This window comes from Pararge aegeria, chromosome 10 (genome assembly GCF_905163445.1).
Source record: "Pararge aegeria chromosome 10, ilParAegt1.1, whole genome shotgun sequence".
In the NCBI taxonomy this organism is placed as follows: Eukaryota; Metazoa; Arthropoda; class Insecta; order Lepidoptera; family Nymphalidae; genus Pararge; species Pararge aegeria.
Window position 1 is genome coordinate 16155136 of NC_053189.1, and position 25287 is coordinate 16180422.

General features: G+C 35.8%; 1 protein-coding gene across 1 annotated transcript; it reads left to right on the forward strand.

Moving 5' to 3' along the window:
- On the forward strand, positions 1–23682 carry LOC120626673 (programmed cell death 6-interacting protein). Its single transcript, XM_039894286.1, has 14 exons — positions 1–235; positions 1649–1767; positions 2439–2566; positions 4291–4444; positions 10879–11003; positions 12529–12841; positions 13300–13423; positions 15147–15330; positions 16172–16366; positions 17392–17508; positions 18262–18624; positions 20084–20239; positions 21058–21178; positions 22489–23682. The coding sequence occupies exons 1-14, from the start codon at positions 33–35 to the stop codon at positions 22695–22697; spliced, it is 2511 nt and encodes an 836-aa protein (XP_039750220.1). The 5' UTR covers positions 1–32; the 3' UTR covers positions 22698–23682.
- The last annotated feature ends 1605 nt before the right edge of the window (positions 23683–25287 follow it).

Genomic DNA, 25287 nt, shown 5'->3' on the forward strand with positions numbered 1-25287 from the left:
TTCATTTCACAAACAAAATATCATTCGCAGAAATGGCTGAATTGCTATGTGTTCCGTTAAAGAAATCAACTGACGTTGATATCGTCAAACCTTTGAAGAACCTAATCCATTCGACGTACAACACAGGGGATCTCAATGAAGACTTTACTGAAGCTATCAATGAGCTCAGCCGGCTTCGAACCAACGCTATTTGGAAAGTGTTCGACAAGTCGTCGTCGCTAGACGTTCTTTACAGGTATTAACGTATGAGTCACTCAATAATCATTGATTCATCGCTCATTGAAAAATGTCATACATTAGACACAAAAAATTAACACCCTGCTCAGTAATTAAATAGAGAGAAACGATTACATCAGACCGCTACAACATTACGAAAAATAAACAGTCAAGCTTTTGTACAACAAGACAAAGCCAAGTTAACCCTATTTTCACCTAAATTTAGTTTACAAAACAACAACATGAGCTTAGAAACATAATCAATGAAAACTTTATTGAAAAAGGACTGTTTAAATAAGTAAATTTCGAAATCTAACTGAACGACATTACAAATAAATGTGTGAATAGTATCACTGTTTTGTCACACTTGAACTGACAGGACCTTTCTAATATGAGAATTAGAAAACAAACTGTATTAGTACTTACTACTGCTACTACTTAAATGCTAGACAACATATGTTTATTAATATAAGGTGTTATGGAAATATTAGTCATATATCACAAAATCTTGGGTTCAGTTCATGAATTAATGATGAAAATGTTTTGAGAACAATGTTCTACTAAGAGCCACTATATACAGTTGCAATCCTATGTCAACTATGTCCACATTTACCACGAGATTAAAGGTGTCAAACTACTGTAGCTCCCCTTTTTACTGTACCTCTTGTTTGAATAGCAATATTATTTAGCACCATGAGCATTTATAATATAACACCCCACAGTACACACTGATGTGTTCAGTGCGAATTGGCTCCCACATTAGAGTATCAGTATTACTATGTGTGTTGCCTAAATATCAGCCATCCTCTACATTTAAAGAAGCTTCTTTATGTTGCAATAGTAATACTGATATGTCTAAAACTCTTTTCAGCCTACCTTTTTCTGAAAAGTATTGCACTAGTAATTAATCATTCAAAAGTGAAATTAATGCTAACTGCATAATAGCCTAAAGTGTAGTCAGTTATCCGTTGACTGTATGTAAACAAATGAATGTCAGTTTGTTCTCTATGCAAAGGGATAAACAACATTTTAGTGCTCTGCAAATAATTTATCAGCAAGTTAATTTATTGTACCCAATAAAACCCATAAAATACTTAAATTTGATTAACCTAATCTAAAATTTAGTATTTTAGATTAGGTTAGGTAGGTTTCATATGGTCAAGTCTATCTTCCTACCTAGTTTACATTGTGATTGTGCTTTAAACTGAATGTAATCTGTATATCCATGCAAATAGCCAAGCAGTTCTTTCATCCTTACCTTTTGAGGTAGTTATCATAAAGGTTGAAAGCTGTAGGCAAATATCAACTTTGTGAATAAACTTGGTATCCTCGTATAACTTAAAGTAACAGCTAATAATCCATGCTTTCCTATGATGCCATTATAGCATGATTGTAAATGTTGGGTAACAAAATTTTATTCCCCTTTCCATAGCTACTATGATCAGCTGGTATCCCTGGAGAGCAAAATTCCACCACAAGAGGTGCAGATCCCATTCAAGTGGAAAGATGCCTTCGTCAAGGGTATCCTGTTTGGAGGCCGGTTTAGTGTCAGTATGTAATCCTTTGGTATTTTAGACTATGAAGCTCGTCAGCAGTTTTAAATTAAGGAGTTTAAAACTTGATTGCTCATCACGCTGCTGTATATTTATATTTTACGGCCAGTCAAGCCAAGTCAAGGAACCTTGACAAGTACAAAGATAAAAAAAAAACTATATAGTGTTATTTCATTATGAAAGAACTTTATTTGAATTTTATATTATAGTGTCATAGTGTCATAGCATTTGAATTATCAAGAAAAATGTCTAAAAAAGACCTGAGAGTGGTCTATTTCCCTTATCTCAGGACTAAGGATTCCAATTGATAGGAAATGTCCCTTTAAATTTTTTTATTACATTTGGGTATGCGATAAATTGTGAAGCAGAGGATGAGTATCCTCCAGACCTGTTGTATAGCATTTAGAGGCTTATTCAGTAATGCTTAAGATTGTTCCGTCTGGCGAGCCTTAATAAGTAAAGCTGGGATAGATGGTAAATGTGATAAATTAATTGACAATAGTACTATTCTATTATTAAAATTAACTTATTAAATTTGAACATTTTTATCTTGTTACGCCAAAGAAATATAACTTCTAACGCATGTACATAAGTACACACAATTTTTTTGTTTATTCATGTTAAGGCTTAGTTGGGTTTTAGAGAATTTGCATCTTCTCATTGTTCCAGCTGTTAGCTCACTAGCATACGAGCGGATGTGTATCTTATTCAACATGGCGGCTCTGCAGAGTACAATAGCAGCACAGCAGCCTCTCGACACTGAAGACTCTCTTAAACTGGCCGCTAAAATGTTCCAGGTAAGACAAATTTCTTCTTTAATAATTTTTTGACTTATGCTTTATAGTCTTTATACTCATATTATGCTTTATAGTCTGTTGCATGCAAAACTTCTTATTCGCAAGCCAACAGCAGACAAAAATGTAAACCTTGTCAATGGTACATTCATTGACATTGACTTTTGATTGAAGGGTTACTAGATATGATATGATGAGAGACTATTCTGGAGGCCCGGGCCGTATTCATTTCACATCTCCCGCAAGGTGTTGATGTTGGAAAAGAGCAACTGCTGAGTTTCTTGCCGACTTTATCGAGATGGAATCGATAATAATAGTCAAACATAGACTTGACGTTTCAAAAGTGCTTAAAAAAAAGGCTTACTTGAAATAGAAGTCTTCGAACAGTGTGTTGTCATGACTTACGGGTCTGAAACGTGGTCGCTTAGTATGGGCCTCAAAGGAAGGCTCGGAGTTATTCCGGGTGCGATGAAGAGTGGTGCTCGGCGTATCTCTACGTTATCAAATCAGAAATGAGGAGATACGTAGAAGAAGTTACCAACATACTCGTAGAGCTCAACTAGTCACTAAACTAAAGGGCTGTGCTGAGCGCACAGCTCAAAGAACCGATGGACGTTGGGGTCCCCGCACCGGTAAACGCAGCGTTGGTCCACCCCCCTAGTCGCTGGAAACAGGCTGCCCAGTACTGTGAATATCAGAACTCCCTACAGAAGGCCTAGGTCCAGCAGTGGACTTCAATCGGTTGGTACGGGAGCTATGGTGATACTTTCGACCGTAATAATAGGAAGATCTTTCTCTGAATAAGTCTTTGTGCAACTGTTCATCTTTGGAAGTTGTATATAGGGCAACTGTTATTTTTGGAAGTTGTATATAGGGTGACTATTTGTGAACACATAGCGCGATGCAGGATCCTTGTGTCGCCATCTAGTTAGATAATGTAGAGACCGCCACACGGTTAATATGATGATGATAATGATGACGACTTGAAATAAGTTAATCTTGACTTTTGTATTAGTGTGAGAACTGAAAATATCAGTAAATCAAACTGCAAAATCTAGCGCCATGACAGGTGAAATGCCTAATGACGTCACGTCTATAAAAACATAATTTTGAACCACTTTAACGGCGAAAATCGCTGCAATATATCAAGTATATTGTGATTATAAAATATCAGCTGCTCAATTTTGTGTCGCCATCTAGTGAGATAATGTGGATACCGCCACACGGTTCATAAATAAACAAGAAGAAATAGACTTATTTCATAATAAATACACTGACTTTAGGCGTAAAATTATTGACACTTTTAATTGTACTATCTGACATTTCAAAATAAAAATAAAATAAATACTTGACTTCTTATGTTATCAAATATTCAAAAATATGCATAAATATTAATAAGCTTAAATAAAGCTTGTTTTTTAATTTTATTTTTAAATTTTTTAAATTTTAATTCTATTTTATTTTTTAACATTATAACCTTATAAATTAGTAAAATATTTTTAGACATTTATTTATATTTTATATTTTAATAAAATGTAATTAATTTTGAAATTATATGCAAACGTTGTGTAAACCTGTAATAAGCTAAACATTCCCTTAGCTCACAACGTAAAAACTTGGACAAGAAAAAATGTATTAGCGGTTGGTTTTTACTAAATAAATAAATATGATGATGATAATTATGCCGACTTGAAATAAATTAATGTTGGCTTTTGTGTTATGACTAGCAAGCAGCGGGTATATTCGCGTACATGAAAAGCAATATAATGATGGCGGTGCACCAGGAGTCCACCCCTGATCTCCACCTCGAAACACTACAAACGCTCTCGCAGCTGATGCTTGCGCAGGCCCAGGAGGTCATCGCTTACAAATGCATAAGAGGTATCGTATTTATTTATTTATTATCAATTCATTAGTACGGACAAATCCTCTCACAATAATGAACAATGACATACATTATTATTCTCATTATACTTATAAACTACACGAATATGTATTTATTTAAAATTAGGGTACAAAAAAAAAGAAAAGAGAGAAATACTAATAATAATGCTAACAACAATAAAAAGCAAACAAACAAAAAATTAATAAAAATTAAAACAAAACACAGTTAACAGTTGCATCAATAATGCAGTCCTGTATTTATATCAAAATACCCACCAACTCAATGTCATGAACATTGGTTCTTAAAAACTATAATAATAATAATATATAATAATAATAATAATATAATTTATTTCTCAAAAAACTTACATTCTAATAAAACAATAATTATTTTAGTAAGTACTTAAATAACTAGTCTAAGGATAATATTTATGTGCTATTAGGCGTACTTATTTTCTTACGGATGGGGTATCCTTTTTATTTTAATGTTTTATACAATACATAGCTTCTGAAGCCAAACTAAGATAACTTGTGCTTCAGCTTCAGTGCCACCTCCCCTGGGTGTATTTAAATAAACAAAATTTGGCCAGATATCATTTACGAGAATTTAAAATTTGATATCTAGGTACCTACTTATACAAAAAACAAAAGTCATAATTACAATTTATATATAAATAAATAAATACATATTTCTGTACTTGCTCCTCTCTAAAATAAATAAATAAATGTTAAGATGTGTGTCTGTTGGATGTGTGTATAATGTTGTCGAAAGAGAGGGTGTGTAATGGTGTGTGTGTGTGTGTGGAAGGTAATGATATGTAGATAGAAGGTAAGGTAAATATATGATATGTGATATGTTATTTTAAAATAGTTAGTAGATTTTCAGTATCTTCATAAGATAAGCTAAGTAGGTAAGAAATTACTGTTTTTTTACAATTTGTTTTGTTGAGTGAGTAGATATGTGTCAATTCATTAATTTTATTATAAAGGTGAGGGCCCTGGAAATAGTAAAATTTTTTAATAAATGAGGTATTCGATACTTTTGGTCTTTTAACTACAGTATGTTTTCTGCGTTTATTTAAATAGGAAGTATCATATATAAGTTCCGTGTGTTGCTTCAGTAAGACACTTAATATGAACAACTTTCTCACTGAAAGAACTTCAAAGTTTTGATAAAGCAAAGCTGTTGGATACAAAAAGGGCCGAAAAGATGAAACCTTTAATATTGCACGTTGAGCGACTTCTACTTTCTTTATAATACTTTTAGATGCTCCACCCCATGACGAGATGCAATATATTATTAAAGATTGGCACAAAGCCATGTATATCCGTTTCAAAAGTTCGAAATCGACCACGTATCTTACGTTTTTAAAGATATAAATCATTTTGTTTAATCGACCACTTAGAATATCGATGTGTTTTTTAAAGTTTAAGTTGCTGTCTAGGGTCACACCTAAGTACTTAATATAATCGACTCGTTCCAATATTGGGCATGAGCAAGGGACAGTTTTAGGGTCCGCACATGCATGTGAATAAAGACAAAGGTTAGTGGGTAGGCTTGGTATTCGCATCGAAAAACTTACATATTTGGTTTTACTTATATTGAGTGATAGAATATTATTATGTAACCATTTGGTAACGGCGTTGAAGCCTGATTGTGCTGCATCGAAAACTTCAGTCCAAGTATCCGCAGCAAATACTAGGGCAGTATCGTCTGCATATGAAATTATTTGCCCTTTCTGCAGTTGGACACGTGTGAGAAAATCGATATACACCAGAAATAGGGTCGGTCCCAGAATACTGCCTTGCGGTACTCCGTGGGTGACCAGCCGATAACTACTGCAATAGGAATCTACTCTCACGCACTGGTATCGATCTGATAAGTAGTCCCTAAAAAGTTTAAGCTGAAGGCCTCTGATGCCAATGTGTTCTAGCTTTTTAAGTAATATAGATATAGATACGGTATCAAAGGCCTTAGCCAAATCCAAAAATATACCAATACATTTTTTTTCCTGATCAAGGTTGGTAGCGATGTAGTTGGTTAAAGAATGCACTGCATCATCCGTGGACTTACCATGTCTAAATCCAAATTGATTTTGAGAAAGGAAATTATTCTTTTCTAAGTACTCAATTAATCGTTTATTAATAATTTTTTCTAAAATTTTCGATAATGATGGCAAGATGGAGATTGGTCTATAATTGTTAAGGCTATTTTTGTCACCATTCTTAAATATCGGCCTAACTTCTGATTTCTTTAGAGCATTAGGAAAAATACCTTTTTGTAGACAACCGTTAAAAATATGCGTTAATGGTATAATTAGGTGATTCCTACAATGTTTAAGTAGTTGGTTGGAGATTCCATCCCATCCGACAGTGCATTCATTTTTCAAATTAATTATGAGATTACTAACTTCATTTTCATCCGTATCCAACAACACAAAGGATTTTAATTGACTTTGAAAATTCCAACCCAATTCCGAGTTGGTATTATTTGCATTATTAAAACTTTCAGCCAAATTCCTACCAATATTTATAAAATAGCTATTTATATTATCAACTGATGATTGTGGTGAATCTACCAAATTTAACAACTCTTTATTAAACCCTGTTTGCTTTGTGGTATTCATGATACCTTTCAGTACCTTCCATAACTTTTTATTATCATTTTTTGCCATATTCACCTGTTCCTTATCATAATTTCTTTTAAGTTTCTTTAATAGAGTATTACAGAAATTTCTGTAACGTTTATATATTATCATATTTGTTTCATTTTGTGGAGAACGCCTGGCCTTCTCATGCAATTTATCTCTGTGACGAATGCATCTAAGAAGGCCAGGTGTTATCCAAGGTTTAATAATTTTCTTACGTCTAGACAATGCGACTATCTGAGTGTTATTATTTACAGCTGTTCTTACTTTATCAATTAGATAATTAAGGGCAGTGTTTGGTTCGGGACAATTTAAAATGGGAGTAAAGTCAATATTTGCTACGTCTAAATATAATTTTTCTGTATCGGTTTTTTTAATACTAGTTATAGCATACTGGGTGAAACTCTGTTTTAATTGAATACTGAATATTACAGGTTTATGGTCAGTTAATAAAGTCCGTGGAACTAAGGTTAATGAGGGATTTTTTGTTTTTAGTAGAACATGGTCGATGCATGATCCACTAGCATCTCGCGTAACAAAAGTGTGTGCTGGTAATAAGCCATGAAATGCAGTTAAATTTAAATATTTTTCCGAGTTAGAGTCCATTCTATCCGGGTTTATATCAATATTGATATCCCCAATAATTACAATGTTCCTGTAGTGTGAATTACTTTGAAGAATTGTATCCAGGGAAGATAGAAAAATATCAATTGTTTTGTTTGATGGAGAACGATAGATTGTAATTATAACCAAATTTTGTAATTTTAAAACAAGACAGTTTGCATCTTGGAACGAAGGTTCATCAATTATGACTCTGTACTGTTCTTTAAAGTATACTACTATCCCATCATTTTGGTTTCGATGATTTTTGGTTGCTATTGAGTTGTAGCCACTAATTAGTGGCAGGAACATTGTATTTGATAGCCAACACTCTGTTAGAACTATTAAATCTAGATCTATTTTAAGCCTTGACATTAAAACCTCAAAACCATTCATATTACAATTAATACTCCGAATATTTTGTGTGACCATTGTAAAACTATATTTTTTAAATGACTTAATGTACCTATAACAGTCTGCGACTTCACAAGTTATTTTTTTTGAAACAGACACATTGTCTAAGTCATTTGCTATTTCATTTATACTATTGAATTTTATAATTAAAAACAAATATTTTTAAAGTATTGTATTGTCTTTTGACTATGTAAATACTATGTATAAGTTTAATCAAAGGTGAATAGGTATACTTATTCATCATAATTAGTGTGTGGCGATGTATGTGTAAAAAATTGTAAAGTCTGTTTTTGTGTATAATTTTGTATAATAGTGTAAATATGTATATGTATAAGAAAAATATAAAATATAGGTAAAAAATAAGAAAAATATAAGAGAAGGTTATTTTGTGTCTTACAACTAGTCATTTTTTCTTCCGAAGGTTCTCGAGATCCGATTCGTTGCTTACTTTTATCTGTGGTGATTTTTCATCTTTACATAGATATACAACTCCTCTAGATGTCCAGCAAAACATATAATTATAATTTTTTTGAAAGTTTCTTGCCAAGTAGTACAGTTTTTGGTTATTAGATGTCAAAGTCTCAGAGATGTAAATAGGCTTTTTGGGTATAGAGTAATTTAAATGTGTTGTATTTAATTTTTCACTCTTAGGTTTTGATTTATTAAAATTTTTGACTTTGGTTATGATTTTTTCTTTCATGATGACACTAGATAATTCCGCAATGATAGGGTTTGATCCATCTTTAGAATTAATTCTATACACATCTCGAATGTCCGAGCCAATCAGATCAATTTGCAGAACCTTCCCAAGGTTTTTAACAGTGTCAGCAATGTTCTCTTTAGTTTCTCCACTACTTTTTGGGATATTTCGAATTTCTATTCCAGCACACCGAGATTTACGTTCCAAGTTTTCGATTTTCTCCTCAAGCTGTTGAAAAATTATTTTGTCCTGTTTTCTTTCCGATTCAAGGGTGGATATGCGGAACAAAAATTCGTCATATTTGCTTGACATAGTGTCAACACTTTTTTTTAAATCCTCATTTTGTTCCCTTAAATTATCAATAGTATACTTTAACTCTTTGAAAAGTTTCTCTTGCTGTCTTGAAAATGAAGTGAACATGTCACTAATGTAGGAAGCAGTACTTGGATTAAGTCCATCATGTTTTCGTTTTTTGCGCTCAGTAACATTTAATCCAAGCGAGGGTAAGTCAGGCGCCGAATCGCCGTGTTGCATCATACTATTGCCCGTGCGCTCAAATACAATAGCGGACTGTGCCTGCTGTGCTACGTCGGTGGACGCAGGCGGGAGCGGCGAGGCGGGGGGCGAGCGGTCACTCGACATAACAAAGTTCGCCAAAGTCTACCAGGCGCTCATAGAATGCAAAAAGTAATTAATGCAGCTAGATTGTAACACAGGTGCATGGGGATCTTAATAAAATGGTAGCGATCGATGACTGCTTATATTTTGAACTTCCGTCCAGTATACTTTGACCTCTGCAGCTTGGTATTAAGTTGTCATCACAGAATAATATTTGTCTCCTTTACTCTTGTAAACATCTTATGCGTGGTTTATGGATGGTGACTTATTTAACGAACATACTCGTAAGTGTGAGTAATAGTAGTTGACTCACGTGTTTGAGTAAAGACAGGGGTTTACTCAATGCTCCTCAGTTACTTATGCACTCCTAATATTTTGTCACTAATTATTTTGCCAGAAACTAGTTTAAATTTTAATTTTTACACTTTGACGACACAAAATACACGTCTATACTCTTTCACGATGCGGGGGGGAAGGGAACTATTTAATAAAATATCTGGCAAATATGAATTTATATTTATCAAAAGTTTATTTATTTACCCACTTTATAAATTTACTGTAGCACTTATTGTGTTCATCATCATATCAACTTATTACTAGTCCACTAAAGGGCACGGGTCTCATCCCACAATGAGAAGGGGTTGAGGCCGTAGTCCACCACGCTGGCCAAGTGCGGATTGGTGGACTACACACACCTTTGTCAGCCGATTGGCGCATTGGGCAGCGTCCCTGCTTTCTGCTCCCAAGGTTGTGGGATCGATTCCCACTACTAGAAAATGTTTTTGGGATGAACTTGAATGTTTTTCAGTGTCTGTGTGTTTATCTGTCATCAGTAATCTTAGTATCCATAACACAAATAAAGCTTACTTTAAGGCTAGATGGCGTTGTGTGAATTCTCGTAGTATATTTATTTACCTTTGAGGAATATCATGGAGAACTCTCTGGAATGCAGGTTTCCTCAGAGATGTTAGCCTTCACCCAGTGGCGTGCACTTCATACATGCACAAAAGCACTGCCTACCCTAAAATTTATTTATAACTCGTATACGAGTATTTTGCCTTTGTATGCAATATTCCTGTTGTATGCATACCACACCATTCACGGGTAAGAAACCCAGTGCACGCCACTGCCTTCACCGTCGAAGCAAGTGATAAATTAATTGCTTAGAACGCACATAACTTAGAAATGTTAGAGGCGCGTGCTGGGATTCGAACACCGCTTCAATTATCGTGTTATCTATACTAATCTATACAAATAATTGAGTAGTGCTTTTTCGACTTTTCCCTGTACCTTAGGATTCGATCAGCAATCTGAAGATTTGGGATTCGATTATTTATAGAAATTGGGTATATGGTTTCACGAGCTTTTAGTGTAATTTGTTCACTAGAAACAGCCCTAGCCTACCCGTGTATGTCCGCACTTTATTTCTGAAAGAAGGTTTTATTTTATAGATGGGATGAAAGACAGCATGGTGGCAAAGGTGTGCTCGCAGTGTGAAGAGTTGTTCATGGACACCATGCGCTCGCTACAGAAGGAACATTTACGCATAATCTTGGATAGAGACTGGACTACCGCGGTAAGTTACTTTTATAACGTCCCACTACTGGGCACGGGGTTCCTCAATATATTTAAACTCTTTATTTGTACTGCACATCAAGTTCAGAAAAAAAAGAACAGACAATTCTAGTACGTAGTCTATATATATATAAAAGGCAAAGGTGACTGACTGACTGACTGATCTATCAACGCACAGCTCTAACCACTTGACGGATCGGGCTGAAATTTTGCACACTGGTAGTTATTACAACGTAGGCAACCGCTAAGAAAGGATTTTTGAAAATTCCAACCCTAAGAGGGTTAATTGGGGTGTGAAAGTTGTTATAAAATCCTTCATTTATCAATTTATTTTTCAAGTTACATCCATGAAACTTTGATTTTAGGTTTTCGATTAAAAATAAAGAAATACTTGTTTCACAAATTTTAAAAATTCCAACTCCAAGGGCATCAAATAGGGGATGAAAATTTATATGAAAGTTTCAGATTTTTTAAGTAATTTACGTTCATATATTAACGTGAGCGAAGCCGCGGGCAAAAGCTAGTAGGGTATAAAAGGCGGGCAAATAGCTAGGTAGCGATCTCTGCCAGTTCAACCTTAGGATTAAGAAAATTAAAAAAAAAGGAAAGGTCAAAATTTCACATACGAATAACTACATACTATTGCATAAACCACACATTCAACAATACTATTAATAAATATTAAAAATAAATAAACTAATATTTAAACTTCCATACCATAAATACTTATTTATGAGTAAGAGTAAATAAATAATAGTCGTCTTTATTGTGCGAGATTATGCGCCTTAGCAGCATTTTTAAAAATGCTCAGTGATTTATATTGTCTTATGTTCATTGGGAGTATTCCTATTCAGTAGATTAACCAGAGAACAAATGCTTGTAAAACTTGGTGTTTTGTGGAATGCATGCTGAAAGACAGCTTAATACACGATCAAAGTTCGGACTGCACTCCAAGAAATTTAAACATCTTAAGATATGAAGGAGTCTTATCAGAAGCTATGTCGTCCAAGTTGCTACCTCGCAGTGGATGTTTATGATAATAACGGGAACTAACGGCTCCCCGAGATACGCGTTAGACTCCCTTACTAATTTCAACTGAGCGGTGATAGCCTAGTGTCTCTGCGCTCATTCAGTATCGGGCAATCGGTATTATATCGGCAGCATAATATTAAATTATTGTATTAATGTAAATATATGTGGTTCACGTATTATGAAAAAACGTATGTTTTTATATTCTTAGTGAGATTGTAATTTATTTTCCGTAAATCAAACTGCAAAATCTAGCGCCATGACAGGTGAAATGCCGAATGACGTCACGTCTATAAAAATAATTTTGTACTACTTTAACTGCGAAAATCGCTGCATATATAAGTAACTAACAGTTGCCTAATTTTGTGTTATCAATACCAAAATCATTAATCTTTAATAATGGAACAATGACTTTTAACATTGCTTTTTAATGGCTCTTATTTGCCTATGACGCCACGAGTGTAGATATCGAGTGTTATATAAAACTTTCCATCCAGGTACAAGCAAAACAACAAACATTCCGCGGTCTAACCCAATACTACCAAGCGCAAGTTTGTCGAGCGAACAAAGCCGTTGGCGAAGAAATAGCGCGTCTACAAATCGCTGCAGAACTATTAAAGACTATGAGAGAAGGTTCTCCAGTATATGAGCTCGGCGCGAAGGCTGCGCGTCAACTGGCGGCTGCGATTCGCGATAATGACTTTATATACCATGAGAGGATTCCCGATGCGAGGTCGTTGGAGCCAGTACCTCGCGCGCCAGTTGCTCAAGCCTTGCCGCTGCAGGATCGCTGGTCGCCCAAACATAAAGGTGAGCCCAAAGTTTTTTATCCTACAGTTTTTTAACTAAAGCTTTTTGTGACGGAACTCGTTCTAGGAAGAATTTCCGGTCGCGATTAGGGCTTGCAGGCCGATTAATTTTACTTAGGTATTGGTGAGGGTGGATACATTTTGAGGACAAAATTTATATTAGCGTTTTATTGGCAAGTTTGATTTTATTGGTTTTGGTTATTGAGCGGTTTCCTGGATTGGCTGGGTTCAATGACCGCTCATGTTCGTTCTCGCATTTTGAAGTATCGTGCGTGCGTTCTTGAAGACTGTGTACACACATAAGCCAATTAAAGCACGGTTTGAAATATTTTAACCGATATAAATATCGGTTATTCCGAAACCGGCATCTATCAAAACGTACACACCTATGCGAGACTATATATAGAGCCTATGCCTACATACCTTTATGGGTTTTAAAATTGAATTTTGTATTTGCAGATCTATTTGAGAAGTTGGTGCCAATGCCAGTTCATCAAGCTATGCAAGCCAGCTCGGCGCGGCGCGCGGACATTGTCAACGCAGAGATCAACAAACTAAGAGAAGCTACACAGTTACTAAACAGGTAATAATATTAAAATTGAATTAATAATTTAAAAAACCCCCAACTCATAATGTGCTGAAAGCTATATAAACAGTAAATCGTTATATCCTATGTACCAGTCATCATTACATTTCCTTATAAATCTTAGGGCAATGATAAGACCAAAATAAATTTATTAAAAAATAAAATTAAAAATTAACAATCAACTTAAAAAGACAGGACGTGTGTTAGGACAACTTATCTCTAAAGAGATTATTTCGAGAAGTCCTCGAAACCGGATATCCATGTTTTTAGTTTTAATTTCCCCATTCTGTTTCAATATGGTGTACATTATTCTACTTGTGAAGCCATTTCATTTGATAACCATATTAATAGAATTGTGAAAAAATAATGTAATTCGCCATTTTGTGAGTGTAGTAGCCATCTTGGATAAGAAAATTGTTATTGTATATAAAGTGTATTGGATAGAAGCAGGCGTTACTTTGCGGTATTCTACGATATATCCGGACCATCATGTTAACACCATGATTGCTTAGCAATTATTCATTGTAAAGTCAACATCTCCTGAGGAAGCTCCAGTATCGGAGCGAAACGTGACTAGAGGGTACATCGTTGAAGATCTGTTTGGTGTGGAGTATGAAGATTGAAGAAATTGCAAATTTCACACTTTCACTTTTTTATGGGCTTCACACGCTCAGGTTGCCTTTAAAAGATCACTTTTAGTGCGTCTTTGCACCCTAGCACTAAGTACTATTACTGTTTTCCTTGTTTTTTTCTTATTGTGTTGTGTTGCAATAAAGTTTTTCTATTCTACACCGTACAGATTCTCCTACTTTTCTCGGAGTATAGCAAATTAAGCTTAATTTTCATATTAAAGTGTATCGTATTCATAGTCCAGCCCTTTCATTTAATACCCACATTGAGAGTGTTGTTAAAAAATGTGTGTAAGCAATAATTAGAACAACGATTTTTCTAATTTCTACAACTTATGTTGTAACCATCAAAGTAGTATCTTGGCTACATGTATAAATAAATATGTTACGACAAGACACACCGCCATCTTGCCCTAAAGTGGTTTGTTACGAGTGCTACGATAACTGATGAATAATTTATGACTAATATAGATATATAATTATAATATACATATAAACACCCAGACACTGAAAAACACCAATGTTCAAAGCACAATCATTTTCCAGTTGTGGGAATCCAACCCACGGCCTTAGACTTCGAAAGTAACCCTTGACATTATTATCCGATTTTTCTGTAAGCTTACGTTTTATATGAACTTTGAACTTATTGAGAGACATCTCAAAGATTACATTCGGCAATTTGTTATCAAATAATAAACAATTGCCCTTGAATGAATTAGCGATTTTATGTAGCCTAGGAAACTGCACAACGAGTTTATTTTTGCTCATAATATTTATATTATATTTATATTGTTACAATCCATTTTCTTTTTAAATTTTGTTATATTTTTATGGACATAAATTAAATTTTTAAGTATGTACTGACTATGCACCGTCATTATTTTATCTTCTTTAAATTTATCCTTTAATGACTCTTTTGGGCCTATTTTAAATCGCACGAACAGCCCTCTTCTGCAGGACGAAACTAGAATCTATATCAGCAGCATTACCCCATAATTAAATGCCGTAGGACGTAATGCTGCAAAAATAACTTAAATACACAAGGCTAGCCGTTTCTATATTTGTCAAAAAAATAAAACGATTGCCCACAGCATCCTGGCATCTCTGAACCTCCCAGCCTGTATCGAGACAGAAGGTTCTGGAGGCGCGGGTCTGCCGGAGTCCATCCGCAGTAAGGCCGCCGCGGTGCGCGCCGAAGGTGGCTTGCCAGCTCTGCAACGGCTCATGGCTGAACTGCCAGAGCTGTTGCAGCGGAACAGGGAGATATTGACTGAGGTAAATAATCAGCCATCTTACATTAACGGATATCCCGTACATTTCGTCTTTCGCAGTATTGCCTCACATTTCTGCCATTTCAGATACCCTAAACTTCTTGCTAAGGTTATATGTGGGCAGTGAGATTGATCTCCGTAACACATCTCAAAGACAATAATCCTGTAACTCTGTTGCACGAATCATGACACCTATACCGTGTTAATTGTCCTCATTCAATGCGCTTTTTGACAGCAATGCTCAATGGAATCTATTCCATGAGGGGTGGACAGAATTGTTCCGTGATTTGATTCTGAGAATATTGAATGACCTTTACTTCAATATTCGCAGAGTATCACTATAGTACACTATATAAATATCATGTATATAATATAGACTAATATTAGTCTATATATACAAAAAGGGGAAATAAACAGTCGACTTATAAGAAATCGTCATAAATTAGTAACATCTGCATATTGTCTGGGAAAGGTACAGAAGTCTATTGTGGCATTGAGTTTACGCTTTTATAATATGATTCCTAAGGTAATTTTGGACCTCCCAATACATAAGTTTAAATAATATGTTAAAACACATTCATTACAGCGAGGTTACTATACAATTGGTGAATTTCTAATGACAAGGTTGCTTAGAAGCATCCGGCTCCGCTTTCATCTCTCACAAGATAGAAAAATGAATGTTAAAATGTAAAATGTGGTGTTGGAAAAGAGCAACTGCTGTGTTTCTTGCCGGTTTCTTCTCTGTAAAATCTGCCTTCCGAACCGGTGGTAGAGTCACTACGAACAGACAGACTTGACGTTTCAAACAATCTTTCTGCTCTTGTTATAACTTGTTGTTAATGTAGGCGGAGCGTATGCTGCGCGAGGAGGCGGAAGCGGACGCGGCCCTGCGCGCGCAGTTCGGCGCACGCTGGACGCGCACGGAGTCCGACAAACTGACGGAAGCGATACGCGCCAACGCGTCCAAGTACTCGCAGATCATAGATGGCGCTGTCAGAGCGGACGCCATTGTCCAGCAGAAGTTCCAGCAGCATAAAGATGTTCGTATGATTCTTTATTTATTCACACAGTTTCAGAAAAAAAATGGACACTACAAGAGAAAACTTAGAAAGTGGGATACAAAAGACTGCCTTATCGCGTAGTAGGTAATGCAAACTACACCAATCGGTTTATCATGGTGGTACAAACCAAGATAAACCGATTGGCGTAGTGTATTTATATTACATACACACTTAAGAAAAATTACACACTAATACTTAGTCAGATTACACACAAAAAATAATAATAAAAATAAATAATATAAAAAATTATAAACCTGTATATACTATACGTACTTAAATATTAGTAAGATAAATCATATGTCGTCTTTATTGCTCAAGATAATGGGCATTAACAGCATGTATATGTTTATACATTTACGCTCGTAATTTGGCTGTCACCAGTTTTAATCATTTATTGGATGTTGTTAGAATATACTTAGAGTGTAAACTTTAATATACAATTTAATCATAATGTAAATGAGATACGAAATTGCTTCGTTATCTAATAATGCAGCTGGAATGCAATTTTTTTATTCTATGACAACACACACATCGCCATCTAGCCCCAAGTAAGCGTAGCTTGTGTTATGGGTACTAAGATAGCTGATAAATATTTTTATGAATATAATACAGATAATTACTTATATTATACAGATAAACACCCAGACACTAAAAAACATACATGCTCATCACAGAAACATTTTTCCAGTTGTGGGAATCGGATCCACGGCCTTGGACTCAGAAAACAGGGTCGCTGCCCACTGCGCCAATCGGCTGTCTTAATATATAGATATATATTCGTTATTAATCTAAATATAATTATCGTAATCTAAAAAATAAAGTTCGATTTGCTGTTATTTTAGTTTAGTTTAAATAAACCATGCGGTATCTTACGCCACTCTGAAGTCGGTTTGTATACTAGTGGATAATTATAAATAGTTTTTAATTAACTCATTTCTCTATTTGAATGCTTGAAAAAAGCAAAGCAAATTTAAATTTTTAAAATAATGGTTTTTTTTTTATAGAATATCGAGTTGCTTAGCCGCAGCGACGGAGAGATAGACGCAGGCGTGCCCAACGCTCCCGCCCCAACGGGTGGCGATGGGGACATCATCCGCAATCTACGCAACCTTATGACAACTGTAAGTACCCACTAGAATTAGCAGAGTCCAAAAATGTATGAGTCAATGCCGAAACTATCTATAATGACCATGTAAATTCATCAATCTACTACTGGAATAAATGCATTTTCCAACCAGAAAAATGCGTAAACCAGACCGTATTACAGACAGCTCATTCGTTGGATCATCACACTCATATACATCTTCCAAAATATGCTGTATGCTCGTTTTGCATCCTCAGAAGATGTTTAGATGATATTGTAAATCAACGAAAGAATAATAGATTATATTAGATTACACTTTATCTGGTTTTCGCGAATTAGCAAATTAAGCTTACATTTCCTCGCTTGTGTGTCTGTATGTTTCATCTTTTTTCCTGAAACGATATAAATTTTGTTTTATTTTGTTTGAAATGTGATTTAGTTGGTGTTCTTCATTTTGTGTTTTGGCGAAAATCGGTCCGCCGCCACAAAAAAAAATGGACGACATATTTTTTCACAACTCCCTCAATATGATTATTTACTGAAAAGACTTTATTAGTTGTACCACTATGATAAATACGCTCGCATCGTGTACTATGATGTAGATACCGTTTTGTTATACTTTTCTTTATTATGTACTTTTTGTAGTGTGCAATAAAGTATATAATACAAGATGGCCGCCAGCACAAAATGGCGATCTACATAAAAATCGGGGGTTTTTAGTTTGTAATTTACATATTTATTCTGTATCGTATTCACCACAGTATTTAATAAAACAATTTTTGTACACCAGGTCGAAGAAATAAAATCGGAGCGCGATTCAATCGAATCCGAACTCAAGAGTGCTACAATCGATTTACGAGAGAAGTTCCTGTCCGCACTGGCGGCGGATGGCGCTGTCGACGAACCTGCGATATCCGCAGGGGCCCTTGGCGCGGCCCTGGCGCCCCTACAGCGCAGGGCCAAAGAGTCCCTCGAGAGGCAGGAGACCCTGGCTGGGGAGCTACAGAAGAGTCACGCGGCCTTGATGGAGTCCCGCGGGGGTGCCAGCAACCGCGACGAAGTTCTCGGCAAGCTTTGCGCGGCGTACGACGCGTACCAAGACCTGACTGGCAACCTTAAGGAGGGCGTCAAGTTCTACAATGATCTGACTCAGGTAACCCTTCAAACTACGCGTAATAAACTTGGATCACGCGAATCGCTTCGTGAAAAATTTAAACAAATAAGTATATCTCCAGTAGCTTCGCAATTTATTTATAATAATATAGTCTTTGTGAGACAAAACATTACTCTTTATAAACAAAAAGCTGAAATTAACAATCGACTTACCAGAAATGGACATAAATTAGTGATATCTGCATATCGTCTGCGAAAGGTACAGAACTCCTTTGTGGGGTTTAGTATACGCTTTTACAACATGATTCCTAAGCTAATTCTTGACCTACCCATCATACATTTAAAAAATGTGTAGAAACACATCTAAAACAGCAAGGTTACCGTTCATTTAATGAATTCCTTAATGACAAGGTAGATTGGAAGCAGCCAGCCTCGCTCTCATCTCCCGCAAGATAGAAAAAAGATTGTAAATGTTGATGTTGTAAAAGAGCAACTACTGAGTTTCTTGGCTCTTCTCGGTGGGATCTGCTTTCCGAACCGGTGGTAGAGCCACTACAAACATACATACTTGACATTTCAAAAGTGCTTATAAAGTATGGCCTACTTGAAACAAATGAATTTTGTTTTTTATTTGACTTCCTTTCAAGACCTTACTGGCCTGAAGGAGGGCGTTCTAAAGTTAACTGACTCAGATAATAAATATACTACGACATTACAAACATCGCCATCTAGCCCCAAAGTAAGCGTGGCTTGTGTTATGGATACTAAGATGACTGATGAATATTTTTATGAATTATATACATAAAAACACCCAGACACTGAAAAACAATCATGATCATCACACAAACATTTTCCAGTAGTGGGCATCGAACCCACGGCCTTGGACTCAGAAAGCTGGGTTCGCTGCAAACTGCTTTCTGAATTAGACATGCAGTGAAAAGTAAAGATAAACTTGTAGTGCAGTTTACTAGGCTGCATAAAATTAGAAATCCATTTAAGGGAGGGAGAATCCATTTATTGTTTATCTTTTTATAACAAATTACCTGATAAAAGCCTTGAGATGTCTCTCAATAAGTTCAAAGTTTACATAAAACGAAAGCTTATAGAAAAATCCTTTTATAGCATTAAGGATTACATGTATGATAAAAAAGCTTGGGTATGAATTGCTCTAACTTCATAACTCTACATTAACTAGACTGTGAGATGGTGATAACAAAAAAAAAACCTGGCTAAGTCTGTTGCAGGCTCTTTTTAGACCAGGACGCGTTTGGAACCCTCCTAGCTTTAGTTTTAAGTTAACGAATAATATTATCACCACTAACATTAGTGTAACATGTCAATTGTATGAACGCTTCATAAGTGCCTGTAATAAGGTCTACGTGAATAAAATATTTTTGAATTTGAATATGAATTATATTTCTTTGAATTATTAATTATATTTTCTAAAGCATATTGTTTCCTTTTTTTTTTATTATTTTATTATTGTTTCCTTTACACAGCTCTTGGTGGCCTTCCAAAACAAGGTGTCTGACTTCTGCTTCGCCCGAAAGACCGAGAAGGATGAACTCTTGAAGGACCTCACCCAGGAAGCCTCGCGCTCGGCCCAACGCCCCGCACCCGCCCCACCGCAACACTATCAAGATGCTGTTAATGAAGTGAGTATACACTAATACTTAACTAATGACCGATCTCACTAAAACTAGGCATCGCCTAAATTTTACGCCTAATGATTTCGCAGAAAAATACGTTTCTCCAACTCTTCGTCATATAAACTCATTACCGACCTACTAAAAGGCACGGGTCCACCACGCTGGCCCAGTACGGTTTGGTGGACTCCGCACACCTTTGAGAACATTATGGAGAACTATCAGTCATGCAGGTTTCCTCACGATGTTTTCCTTCACCGTTGAAGCAAGTGAAATAAATATACTATGGCTATACACATATCGCCATCTAGCTAGCCCCAATGTAAGCGTAGCTTGTGCTAAGGGTACTAGGATGACTGATGAATAATATACATAAATACTTATAATATACATATAAATACACAGACACTGAAATATATAAATAGGAATCGAACTGACAGACTTGGACTAGAAAAATGCTTGGGTGTAAATTATTGCTCTAACCAGGTTGCTTCTTAAATAGTTTTAAATGACAATGTGAGATGGTGATAACAAAAAAAATACCTGGCTAAGTTTGTCGTGGGCTTTTTCTCAGACCAGGGCGCGTTTGGAACCCTTTCGCTTTAGTTTTACGCTGAATTTTGTTATCGCCATCAACTCACTTCTATGTCATATTTTACATGTAATATACGCATCAAAAGTGCCATTTATGTGCCTATTTGAATAAAGAAATTTTTGATTTTGACTTTGACTAACTCTGAAAATTTTGGGGTATGTGCGGGTATCGCACCCCGATGAGGAGCCCAAAGCGAAGTACTAGGTTTTTTAATATAATGTAACATTTCCAGCCGGTGGTTGCTAAAAAGGACCCCCCTCCGCGACCTCCCCCTCCCTCAGCTGGCCCCGCCGCACCCCCCGCCGCCGCCGCCGCCGCACCAACCGCGCTGCCCTACCCGCAACAACCACAAGGTAACATACAACGTGTAAATGTATCCCGAAATAATACTCAGAGGCTTTAGTGGTACATTATTTACTGTCACTGAGAAACCGAAACGATAATAAGTTTTTGAGTAAACCATTGCACTAGTTTTTTACTGAAAGAAATCAGATACAGCCATAACATAACATGCAAAAGTAAAATCAAGCGACTCCTGTCACTTTATTAACTATGTGTGGTACTATGCACATGTCGCTATTTTGTCTTCAATAGGGTTGTCATGAGTAAACACCTAGAATGTTTTGAATTAGTTTGTATGGAAAAATAAATATGATTTTTTTATTTAAATTTTTTCAGGGTGATTCCTTATGAAATATACTTGTGCATCCTTTAAGATTATTTCGTAATTCGGTTACACGTTGTAAATTCGGTATAAGCTAAAAAAGTATTGTAACTAGACCCGATCGATGAAATAATTGATTACCTAAGCTGAATAGACGACCTCCCTGGCGCAGCGGTGAGCGCTGTGATTTTAAGCTGGAGGTACCGGGTTCGATTCCCGGCAGGGTAAATTTGGGAATTTATAACGGGCTAACCTGTTAGAGGGTCATCATCATCATCAATAGCCTCTATCAGTCCATTGCTGAAATAAATTCATTCTCAACGTTTAACACGTTCATCGTTATATTCCATTAGTCGTATCGTACGACACCCGCGGTGACAGGGGTGGTGACAACTGTATTCTGATCTGCCGTAACCAGATGGTTATACTAGTTATATTTTCTAAGTCCTACCCACTATGACATATGGAGCAGGGACATGGACCCTTACAAAGAATGTGGTGCACCGGCTCAAAGTGGCTCAGCGGGCAATGGAAAGAGCGATGTTAGGTTTGTCTCTATTAGATAAGATTCCCAACGTAGAGATCAGAAACCGAACTGGAATCACTGACATCGTTCAAAGAGCAGCGGCCCTGAAATGGAACTGGGCGGGTCACATATGTCGAAGGAAGGACGGGCGGTGGAGCCGAGTGATTCTGGATTGGCAACCGCGCACTGGACACAGAAGCATTGGTCGACCACCAGCTCGATGGAGAGATGATATTGTAAAGGCAGTAGGGAAGAACTGGATGCAGCTAACCAGCAATAGACCGAGATGGCGTGCAAATGAAGAGGCCTTAGTGCAGCAGTGGACTGAGATAGGAATGATGATGATGATGATGATAAGTGACACCGTACTGTAACTCTAAGTCGCTTAGCGGCACGTCTTTTCAGGTAGGGTGGTAACTATCCACGGCCGAAGCCTCCCACGAGACGACACAAGAGTTATATATTTTTTACAGGCATGCCGATCCCGTACGGAGTGCCTGCGTCACCTTACCCCGTGTACGCTCCGATGCCGGCGCTCTACAACCCGTACGCCACGCTCCCGTACCCGCACCACTCACGCGTGCCGCCCGGCGCGCCCTACCAGCCCTACCAGTACCCGCAGCACCCCGCCGGCTACCCGCAACCACCCCCCGCTGGTTACAATCCCTACCAGCAGCACTAAACACGAGAACATCCTAGCACGCGTCACGAAAGTTGAAAAAAAAGCTTACTGCCCCCGTTACTCAAACTTACTTTATTACTTTATTTAAACGTTTATATATATTTTTCCTGTTTGATAAATATACGTATTCGTTATATTAAAGCTGAACCCACGAGGCTTTGAAAAGAAACCCACCCTATTCAATAACTCTTCTGACAGATGCTCCATACAAAGAGCAAGCCGACATCCCTTAATGTCAAATTCGTTTGTACAAAGAGGACACATTGAAAAATTTGCAGTCTTAAGAAGAAGATTACCGTAACAATCTGAGCCGGGTATTTTTTTTGCCTTTAAAATATTATTATCACTTAGAACTAGGAACCCTAATATAACAGTTAATTTAAAAGTTTATTTAAATATTATTAATGTGAGACTTTATTTTATTGTAGCTTAAACCTTTTCAGATACATCTCCAAAGATGGCATTTAGTTGTTTAATACCAAAATTTTTACGGATTAAACTACTAATTTTATATAGCCTTATATTCCAAGTTAATTATAGTTAGCAATTATAAGTAGCAGGATATTTTACGTAGAATCCTTGCAATCGAATCCTTTCACAATTCAACTTTCGTGACGCAGGACAAAACCCGATATTAAAATTGCATTATCATTCTACATATAACTTCGATAAAAACGTGTCTTAAACATGAGCATTGAGCATACTTATAAAAGGTTTTTAGGAATGTAAAAAGCATTATTATTATCCGTATGGAAACATTTTAAGATAAACTTCATAAAATACTGAAATAACTCATTTGAATTTTAGTGCGAGGCGTACAAGTTTATTATAAAGCGATTGTGGGATTAGTAGTATCTGTGGCCCAATAAATTTTTGTCACTTGTTACTTTGACTTCTATAGTCGTCATATAATTAATATTTCTCGACTTTTGAATATCTGCGTTACTGAGAATAGTCTCATTTTCTTTAGCTGGATAAACAAATTGACGAGTCGCAAGAATTTCTTATAAAAATCCGCAAAAAATGTACTTTGCACAGAGCTTCATAAAAAAAACTAACTATACTAATTTTTAAGTTATATGAACGCAATGTATATAAACTTGATAAATACAGTAACATAGAAACCAGTCTTGATTGATATTTCTAGTTCTTGGTAGGTTGTAAAGTATCAGGGTGAAAGAGTGCTGAAGGTTTTTTATTTATGTACAAATTATCAATTTATTTTAAAATAATTAATATTTTTAAATAGTGTGAATAATCCAAATCCAATACTAACTCCAATGATTTTTATCAGCAATGTTATTTAGCAAGTATATTATGTATACTATTGTTTATTTACTTTTGTTTTTTTTTATTAGTGTACTCACACTGAAGGAAATTTATTAATTTATAATACACTAAAAAATGCAGCGATTCTTAATTTGAACCAAGCTATTTTCGATGTGCTAAGAATTTAATAATTTACTTTTAATTGATATAATTTTGGGATGGTGTTGCTAGATTTAAAAGATATGTTGTTAATGTTCGGAGTATAGTGATTGTTAAAGCATTTTCTATTAGGTTCAGTGAGACGTTATTACCTCAAGAGTCCCTGAGACCAAGAGTCTGTGAGAGATCGTGACCGAAAGAAGTAATAAAAAATTAAAATCATACACCGCAGATAGGTTGATACACAGGAAATCTATATTCTGTAATACTAGCATGCGCTCCACGAGATAAATATGTCTACTTGTTTATTTCTTTCTATAGATGGGACGAGAAAATTGGTAGACAATGGGTAGCGCTACTAAAACCTGAATTCCGGTATAAGAAATAAAATTAAATAGAGTTCACTTAACTCTTACTGGAATATATCATGAGTAGAAGAGATAGTTTTTCGTGTCGAGGGGCTTTAGAGGTAATAAAATCTTACTGATTAGGCATAACAAAAGGTATTATAATAAAAAATTATAACAGACACATTACATGGTAATATAAATATTCTTAATTTGTCTATGGCGTATGTTTTCTAAGAATGTATACCTTTTTTGCAAACTACGAAATCTGTCTTAATGTTGGATCAATCGATGAAAGTTGTATGATAAGAAATAATATACGAGGATCATAGCTACTCTAACCCCAAGCTTGCTTGACTGCGGTAGAAATGTAAAACGCATGCCATTCGAGAAAATATTTTAAAACTCATATACATATTATGTATAACATCGATTGTTTAATTCCGTTTCGTGGTTTCGCTAAATTGACTGTCATTATAGTCAGCAAAGAACACTGGAACTGACTATTTAATAATTCGTCTCGGCATGCTTTTATAAATCTCCGAGACTAATGAAAAAGCATGGATTATTACTTTGCGGAAATCCATGATATATTATAAAAATTAAGTTTAATTCGCTATACTCCGCGAAAAGCAGGAGAATCTGTATGGTGTAATTTATAATTTCTTCAATCCTTATTCTCCACACCAAACAGATCTTCGGCAATATACCTCTACGCGCGTTTCGATCCGAAACCGGAGCGTCCTCAGATGTTGACTTTACAATAAATCACTTAACAAATTATTCATGAAGAAATTATAAATTACACCATACAT